The 9,173-nt window shown below is 42.0% G+C and overlaps 2 protein-coding genes across 2 annotated transcripts; both read left to right on the top strand.

The window, feature by feature from the left end:
• Nucleotides 1-809: 809 nt before the first annotated feature.
• LOC124063962 (osteoclast stimulatory transmembrane protein) lies at nucleotides 810-3,385 on the top strand (the record flags this gene model as incomplete). The annotated part of the gene is made up of 2 exons (XM_046398131.1): nucleotides 810-1,874; nucleotides 1,975-3,385. Coding segments are annotated over 2 exons (1,422 nt in total), but the record flags the coding sequence as incomplete, so codon positions are not given.
• Nucleotides 3,386-5,983: 2,598 nt separating this feature from the next.
• On the top strand, nucleotides 5,984-8,839 carry LOC124063403 (thyrotropin-releasing hormone receptor-like). Its single transcript, XM_046397041.1, has 2 exons — nucleotides 5,984-6,760; nucleotides 7,620-8,839. Exons 1-2 carry the CDS (start codon nucleotides 5,984-5,986, stop codon nucleotides 8,016-8,018), a joined length of 1,176 nt encoding a protein of 391 aa, XP_046252997.1. The 3' UTR covers nucleotides 8,019-8,839.
• The last annotated feature ends 334 nt before the right edge of the window (nucleotides 8,840-9,173 follow it).

Below are 9,173 nucleotides of genomic sequence, written 5' to 3'. Positions count from 1 at the left end.
AGAGAAGTTCCCCTTTCAATCTTCACAGTCCTCCAACACTTCCCAGTCCTGATATTCCTCATATTCATATTTTCATGAAAAGAATGAAGCTCATCACAGAAAATTTTATTGCACGTCTCAGGTAAGAACTGTTATTTTCACCTTAAAAATTAAATATTGATATCATTATAAATAATAATACACACATGTTATGCTGTGTAAATAATCCAGCACTTGTGGATCGTTTGTTCATCAGTTTATCTGGTTGTCTTGTCACTTTTGTACAGTTGTGGTCACAGACTCTTCACCTCCACACAACCATATTGTGACTCTAATTCATTTGCTGAAAAACAGAGAAAACCCACATTAAACAGATTAAACATGAATTTACATGGCCATGATAATTGTGAAGTGAAAAGCTGAGATCCCACCAGTTCACAGTAATCATATGATTTTCTTTTTGTGGAGTGGAGGAAATTGTTTGACAATTTGGGAAATAATTTGTTTGTGGGGTTTTTTTGTTTGTTTGCTTTTTTGTTTTATTTGGAAAATTTTGCTCCTTTGCTGTCTTGCTGAGAGTTACGTGATCACATCAGTACCTCTCATGTCTGTCAGTGTGAGGGTGAAGCCAGCAGCAGTTAAGCTTAGCATAAAGACTGAAAACAAGAAAAAATTACCTACCAGCACCTTTACGCTCTCTAATTAATAGATCATATTTCTTTTGTGTAATCCGTACAACAAAATTTGTTGACATGTCATGGAGATGTACCTTTGGAAAGAGCCAGGTTAATTTTTTTGTAGCCTCACATTGACGGGTTATAATTTTCACTGTTAATTCTTTGCGAGAAATAAGAGCATTTCCCAACCTGTTTCTCCTCAGAAACAGAACAGGATCTCGCCGACAGGCTCTAAAATCCATCCTGCTTTACCTCTGGGATGTTTACTCTGCACCCACGGCTGCTGGCAGAGACATCCTGGCTCTTCTGTCTCTCTGTTTCACACTTGCCGTCGTCACTGGTGGCCTCCTTTATCACTGGCTGTCAAAGACTCTGAAATACAACCATGAAGCGTCCATTCAGACCTCGTGCATCTACAGCGTGGCCATGTTCCTGGTCTCGTTCCTGTGTCACCCCCTGCGCTGCGTGCTGACCATGACTCTGCCCACCGTCTGCACCAAACAGGGACGCAAACTCCTCATCTCGGCCTCAGTCATGATTCTGGTTTTGAACGTCGTCCCCAACATCACGATGAACGTTGGGGCAGTTGCCCGCATCCTCAAGTGCACCGCCGAGGGCTTCACCAAGACTTTACTAAACTCATCTGACTCTCTGAATGAAGCAAAGCGAGACCTTGTTGAGGAAACGATCAAACTGAAGAGGGAAGACTTGAGCCTCGTCACAAACTTGAGAAAGTTGGATCATTTCACGCATGTTGACGTATCAGAAGTCAAAACCAGGTTCAGTAAGATGATTGGACAAATTGAGGTCAACTTCTCACATGCCAGGAATCTGCTAAAAGAATACAAACTGCTGTCAAACCGGATCCTTGCAGCAGTTTTTGTCGCTTTATTGATCTTTGAATCTGCACGCTACTTGAAATCTTATCTGACAAAAGTCCAGTTTGATAATGGACACATCTCCAAAGATCTCCTGCAAAAAGCGACTCATGCTGGCAACACAAGGACACCTAAAAACCAAACTTGTGCCACAAGCTGTAAAATAACGAGTCAGGAATGCACCTCCTGTTTTATAGCGCTGGTTGTGGTAACACTATATTTTATTGCAATAACGTTGATAGTAGCTTTGGATTATGTTGTTTATCATATAGTTCAGGTGATCGTGCCGTGGTTGCTGGATTTTCCACCGACATCTGCCAGCATAAGCATCAACTACAAGGTGAGAAGTCACACAGTCTGTTCACATTCACACTGCAGCTCCTCACATTGTATCTCAGCATTTGCCTCCTCACTTTATCATGTATTTGCTCTCCTGATAGGTTCTGTGGTCCCCCCCTGCTTTTTGTATTATCCCGCAGTCCTGCGTCACAAGGGAGCTCACAAACTTCCACAGAGATTACAAGTGGACCTTCAACCCCGAGCCGTCACTCTGTGATGCGACAACTTCAGCTCCGAACTGGGGGGTCACGCTGCTGCTGGGGTGCCTCTGGCTGATGAGCTACTGCCTGGTGTTCCTCGACGTTTACGCCCGGCGGCTGCGCAGGAAGATCTCTGCATCCTTTTTCAGAGAGCAGGAGGAGAGAAGAACGGCTTACCTGCTGAAGAAAACACAAGTGAAGCTGAACAAAAACAAGCAAAAAGAGACTGTTGATTCTGTTGAGGTTGGCTGTGGGTGAGGTTTCACTCTACAGTGCAATGATCGCCTCATTTTTCTGATATTTTTAGCCATGCTAGCAGTGTGTATCTACAAGAGTCTATTTCTCCAACACTTTGGTCCAGAATAAAATACTTCAACAACATTTAGATGGATTGGCATGACATTTTAGATAAACATTCATGGTTCCCATGTGGCTTTGGTGGCTTTCCTTCTGGTGCCACCGTGGGTTTACACTTTTGTAGTGACATGTCTTTAGAACTACTGACTAACCCTTGCCATGAAATTTGATGGGAGCATTCAAGGTGCCAAGAAAATGAATCTTCATGCCTTTGGTGATACTCTGACTTGTAGCTCCACCAGCAGGTCAACGTTTTTATTTCTCATTTATGTGTGCTCCAGCAGCATGATGACTTCAGTGATTCCATGACTTTTCCTCCAGTGCTGAGATTGACAAGTAAAATGTTTCTACAAATACCAAACTGACTGCCATCAAATTAGGTACAAACTTTCATGTTCCCCTTACTCACTTACTTTACTTTATTGTCATTGTCAAAAAACAGCAAGATAATATTCAAGCATCATCCAAGCTGGCATGGCAATGCAAATACATTAACAGCTTAAATGAAGGTAACAGAAGGAGGGAAGATGAACTGAAATGACTTTGTGATATCTTTGCACCATCATCAAAATTATTATTCAACTACAGGCATTCCCAGTGGCTTCAGTTATACCTTGTGTTTCGTGCTCATCAGCAGATATTTGCATGCCTGCATGCTAAACTAAGATGGCGAACAAGGCCAGGATTCTGACACACTGACACCAAGGGGGTGTGCAACCACCCCCTCACAGAGCTGCTAACTGCTAACTGTATCTTTGAGGTTTGCAGCTCATCAGTCAGGCGTATGACATACGCCGAGCTTCTGTTTATGCAAAATATTAAGTGAAACTGAGCATCCTGTGTATGAGTAAGTGTCACAACACCTTTTCCTTTGCACGTGTACCACAAATTGACAGCATCTTTTTAGGCGCTTACACTCAAACGTGTGTGGTTGAAGATGTACCAACACATCGGCTCATTGCATGTATATTGTTTGTTTGACTGACACACGCAGAACTCGCAGTGTTTTATTGTATTTTTCTTCGCTGTGTGTGTGAGTGTTTGCATGCTTGTCTAAGTCAGTATAAATCTGTGTGTTATGTGTTGTCAGCCCCACTAGATGCCACTATGGTGCCTTGGACAGATCAGGCTGTGCCTCCTGTCCAGGAAATGAACAGCAATAGACTGACTCTTACAGTTTAATGAATATTTTATTGGCCTAGATAACTTTTATAGATTAAATGAGTCTTTTTCATGTGTAAATCTAATAATTCACCAGCCTATTTTAATCACTGGGACTCTACAAAAAAGAAAAAAAAAAAAAAAAAAAGTCCTTTCCATGTCATCAGTTTGCTCCTGCTTTAGTTTATTTTAAGATCACAGAGTCGTCAGAATAATAATAGAACTCCTCTTCATCGTCTATTTTTGATCCTGACTTTTTGTCCACTTCATGGCCGTCTCAAAATGCAGCAGTCTGTATAAAGATAATACACTGTTGTTGATCTAGAAATGATAACTTTTCAAGTATTTTTGGGAACTATGAATTTTCACATCGGTGTGTGGCTCACTGTGTGCGTGACTGCTCTGTCTGAGCTTGCTTTTTCTTGAAATGCAGTCAGTAGAAAGACTTATTGTTGTTTAAATGTAAATTAACATACAATTTTCTTTCCCTTTTAGCAGGTTTGAAACTGACTCTACACTGGACTGTATATGTTCTGTATCAGCTTGTTAAAACTTTGCATTGAAGCGTGAAATATTAAAATTCAAGGCTTAATAAGAAATATTCTAGATATCTCTCATTTTATTTCCCTTTCAGCCTGGCATGATTGGCCTCCGCTAGTGCTTGAATTAAATGTCTGTGAGTGTGAACAAATTTACAGAGTGATTTAGTAACCAGCTGCGCACCAGCAGGCTGCGAGCAGGCACAATTAATGTTTTATATTTGTTCAAACACGTTTCAGCGCAGACTTCTTAGCATGCAGCGGATCAATCAAGTAATTAATTACCTGGACAAAAACTTGGCTTGGCAGGATTTCCTTTTTCTTTCGTGAAGCTGCTATTCATTAAAGGAAGCCTGGTGGATTGAGCTGAACTGCAACTGAATAATGAAAAATCTTCTGCGAAAATGCAAGAATGTGTCATGCATTAGCATTCATACAGACAGTCCTATCGGCATATAGAGCTGTAAAGAGCTTTACTGGCTCTAAGTGGTTTGCTAGAATCTGTTTTCGCTACTTTGAGAAACACATTTTAGAGTAAATTAATGTTTTCAGCTGTTGGGAGCAGGAGTGTCAGCATCAGAGTGCCAAGAGTTTTTCCAGATGGCACAGGAATAGCTAGAATCTGAATATTATGATGTTTGTTCCTGTTTGAGACAAGAAACTGTTTGAGTTCCACAGTCCCTAATCGGTGAAAAACCAAAGGATCCAAAGCTGTTAATTTGCCCTGCCACACAAGATGAAGAGTTGACCACATTACATCTGCTAGGGGCCAAGAAAAAAGGTTTACTTCGTAATTAGTACCGTTTCATTTCAATGGCCAATAACTGCTGTGTCAATGTGCTGAATTGCAGGCTACCACCTCTATTCTTTGAATAATTACAGGGTTTATGGTTACAGCCACATGGCCACAGCGGCTGACATGACACTCTGAGCTTGGATGAGGAGGTGGAATTGATTTTAAGGTTAGTGGCTGTGCAATACAGTGTGCATATAATGGTGTGTGATGTGAAAGAGAGGGAGGGGTGCACTGGGAAAATACTGAGGGAGAACAAGAGGAAGGAAGAGAGAGAGAGAGAGAGAGAGAAAGAGAGAGAAGAGGGAGATGTGGATGGCAGGAGTGGCTCTGGATAAGCACAAGCAGTCATCTGTGTTTCTTGGTTGTTTGCACCTGAGCGCTGCTACCTCGCCAGAGTACCAGCGCCGCTTTTTGCAAGCGATGGTAAGCTGTCCATTTTCTTCTCTTTAAAATACTTGTTGCATAATAAAATATATTGGGGGGCTGGAGAAAGAGTGCAGTGTCATGTATTTTTTAATTTTTTCCATAGGGATGATAGTCTGTCTTTTAGACAGTCTTTTAGGTCATTTACCTACACCAGATTTATATTTTAGTCTTCCCTTGCTAACACCAAGATTTGTGTTTAGCCTATTTTTCAATATCTCTTTATTCTAGAGTGGAGAATGGCTGGAATAATCATAACTTTAAAGCAAAAAGTGCATTTTTTGGGCCACTAGGGGGCAGCAGAAACAAGTTAACTTGATAGCTGTTGCTTATTTACTCACCCAGCAGTTACTGAGCAACATTATCATTCATTTGAAGTCATATTTTCTGTCCAACTGAAGTCCATTGTCAAGTGAAATATTTACTGAAGAGTCTGAAGGAAATTATATACATATGTAATTAATAATACTGGGGAGTGTTCTGCTTTTCAGAAAATGAAATATAACATTCAAATGCCTTTCTAACCCCAATAATCTTCATACAGTCCCTAATTATGGTTTCTGTTCGTGTCTTTAAGATTCTTGTCTTATGCTCCTGGAGATCAATTGAATTGTGACCACAGGACTTGAACACAATGGAGAACAACACAACCATCTTTCAGGATGTGACTCGCATTGTAAACCTGACAGACATGCCTGTGAACCCCCTCGAAGAGCAGGTCATAACAATATTTCTGACGTTGTTCATCTGTGTAGTTGGGATTGCTGGGAATATCATGGTGGTGCTGGTTGTGCTGCGCACTAAACACATGGTGACCCCGACCAACTGTTACCTCGTCAGTCTGGCTGCTGCAGACCTCATTGTGCTCCTGGCTGCAGGGCTGCCTAACATCTCTGATGTCGTCGCCTTCTGGATATACGGATACACTGGATGTTTGTGCATAACTTATCTGCAGTATCTGGGAATCAACGTGTCATCCTGCTCCATCACGGCCTTCACCATTGAACGATATATTGCTATTTGTCACTCCATTAAGGCACAATTCATATGCACCGTTTCCCGGGCCAAGAGGATCATAGCTGGAGTCTGGGTCTTCACCTCCCTCTACTGCATTATGTGGTTCTTCTTAGTGGACACGGATGAAACCGTCTACACCAATGGGGTGGTGGTCACTTGCGGCTACCGTGTCTCCAGGAGCCTCTACATGCCAATCTATTTCCTGGACTTTACTCTGTTCTACGTGATCCCCCTCACTGTGGCCACTGTGCTGTACGGGCTCATCGCGAGGATTTTGTTCATGAGCCCGCTGCCCTCCCATCTGAACGACAGAGACGGAGGAGGCTCGGTCCACCAGGGTCACTCCAACAGCACCAACAAGGCCAACAAGGGTGCCGTCTTTGCAAGGAAACAGGTACTGGAAAGAGTGACATAAAGTTTAGAGAATGATAAGGGGATCATTAAGAAATTTCTTTAGTAGCCAGACCTCACTGGATCTTAAAAATTGTTAAGATCTTGTTTTACCTCTCCTGTGTGCAGTGTGGCTCTATGGATGGAAATGTGAGTCCGTTGATCCATCACTTTGTTCAGGACAGCTTGCCATGAAAAGAAATTGTACAGATATTTATGGTTCCCAGAGGATAAATCCCACTGAATATGTTGATCCTCTGGCTTTTTCTGTCGCGCCATCATAAGGCTGACCTTTGTGATTATGAGTGAAATGTCTTGACAACTATTGGATGGATTGCCATGAAATCTGGTTCAGAAATTCATGAACTGCAATAACTGTGATCCTCCTGATGACCGCCATAATTTGATCCAAAAGTTTGGTTCATGACCAAATACCTGCAAAACTAATGACATTTCCATTGGCTTCAGTTGTACTTTCAAGTGAAGTAAATTCACAAAGTTATCTCATAAGACTTTAGATATGGAGCAGCTGGTGAACAAACTCTTACAGTTTGGAATCATTTACACTTTATGACATGATTACTGTCACATCATGCTGTGATTGACCAGCTGTGCATAGGTGAGAAAAAAGAGTTTCTCAAGTGCTCTGTTTTTATTCTTTACAACAGGTGCAACATTGTGAATGCCTACCAGAGGAAACTGAGCTCAAGTGTTTAACTCTATAAACATCTTCAACACCATCATGAATCCAGTTATACAGCGTGGCTGTTAAAAGATTACAGCTGTACTCTTCCTCATTTTTGTCAACCCTTTCATCGACCCTTGTTTTCTTTCCTCTTTGTCATTTTCCTCTGTATCAACAGATAACAAAGATGCTGGCTGTGGTGGTGGTCCTCTTCGCCTTGCTTTGGATGCCTTACCGAACACTGGTGGTGGTCAACTCCTTCATCGATCCACCCTACCACAACACGTGGTTCCTGCTCTTCTGTCGGATGTGCATCTACACCAACAGCGCCATCAACCCCATCATTTACAACCTCATGTCTCAGAAGTTTCGTGTCGCCTTCAAAAAGCTCTGCAAGTGCAACAGGCGACACAAAGAGAAGGCGGTAGAGTACAACGTGCCGATGTATTACAGCGCCATGAAGGATTCGTCCCATGAGAGCAATGAGCCTGTCACAGAGCAAGAGGACGTGAGTGGTCAAGCCACAAAGAGGTTCAACGAAACGGACGACAGCACAAGCACTTTCAGCATTTCTTAATAAAAGCTTTGATGAGTTTGTTCGATTCATTAGGACAGATTTGGTGTATGATGAATCGTTTGTGAAAAAACTTAATTTTAATGTTTAATATTGCTGTTTCTCCGTGTCAAAAGAAAAAAGAGTTTACTGACACCAAGATCTGTAGATGTTCTTCTTGTTCGCGGTGACACAGGTTGTATCTGTGGTACTTTTGTATCAGTATTGTAACGGTGTTGTAAATGCAGTATGTGAGACAGGACTTTGGTGTACTTCACACTGCTTAGTGGGACATAACAGTGTCACATCACGTGCGTCAGCAGCACACAAAATTGAGTGGTAGTGAGTATTTAGGAGATTCACATTCATGTGGCATCAGAATAATCAGAAAAATTACTTCCCAACTTGGAAAATTCATGCGTATGCCTCCTCAAGTTGGAACAACTTGGAAAATCTTGATACACGACCTGCTGACTTTGGCATCATATGCACAGAAACATGGTGGACAAAAAAAATATTTGGCTGGTGATTTTTTTATTTTTTTGTCCAAGCAGAGTCACTTAGATCAGTAAGAAAATAACATGAACCCTGAATCTGTGAATGTCCCCATGGTGGGACATTAAAGGAAATCTTAATCTTAATAAAGACAACACATCTTAATGGTGTCCAAGTTGTTTCCACATCCCAACTTCAGAATAACTTTGATCCATGTGCTCCTGTGGCCGTCTGAGGAGCACATGAATGCAAAATTAGACTTACTAATACACCCTCACGGTCATATGTCAACAGCCAACCAGCTTCTATTGATAGCTGTAGGCTCACATGGCTTTACATTGGAAGGTCAGCTGGAGAAACTACTTAAACGTCCTAACTTAAAGTCTCTTAACAGCCATGGCCCACCTCCACAGGTGTTTTCACCTCTCAGACCTGCAGGCCTGCTCAGACAGAGATTGCCTGACAGCCCCCTCACTCTGCTTTTAGATTTAATACACCTGTTGGCTTAGCAACATTCACACCATGATCACTTATTAGTGAACAGACTTTGGTGGCATTGTGCACAATAGCTCCATTTCAGCCGGACTGGAGGTCTCATTAGTCAGAGTTACTGAAAACCTGTGTGGGTGTGCAGGCCCTTCCTGTTCAGTGTTAAGCATCAGTAGCAGCACGAATGTTTTTCTT

Source organism: Scatophagus argus, chromosome 8, assembly GCF_020382885.2.
Source record: "Scatophagus argus isolate fScaArg1 chromosome 8, fScaArg1.pri, whole genome shotgun sequence".
Taxonomy (NCBI): Eukaryota; Metazoa; Chordata; class Actinopteri; family Scatophagidae; genus Scatophagus; species Scatophagus argus.
Note: the sequence above shows the minus strand (reverse complement) of the source record. Positions and strands in the feature narration are given on the sequence as shown.

Coding starts and splice junctions, on each gene's coding strand:
- LOC124063403 (XM_046397041.1), top strand. CDS start 5,984: ATGGAGAACAACACAACCATCTTTCAGGATGTGACTCGCATTGTAAAC. Junction 6,761..7,619: donor CCGTCTTTGCAAGGAAACAG/GTACTGGAAAGA, acceptor CTGTATCAACAG/ATAACAAAGATGCTGGCTGT.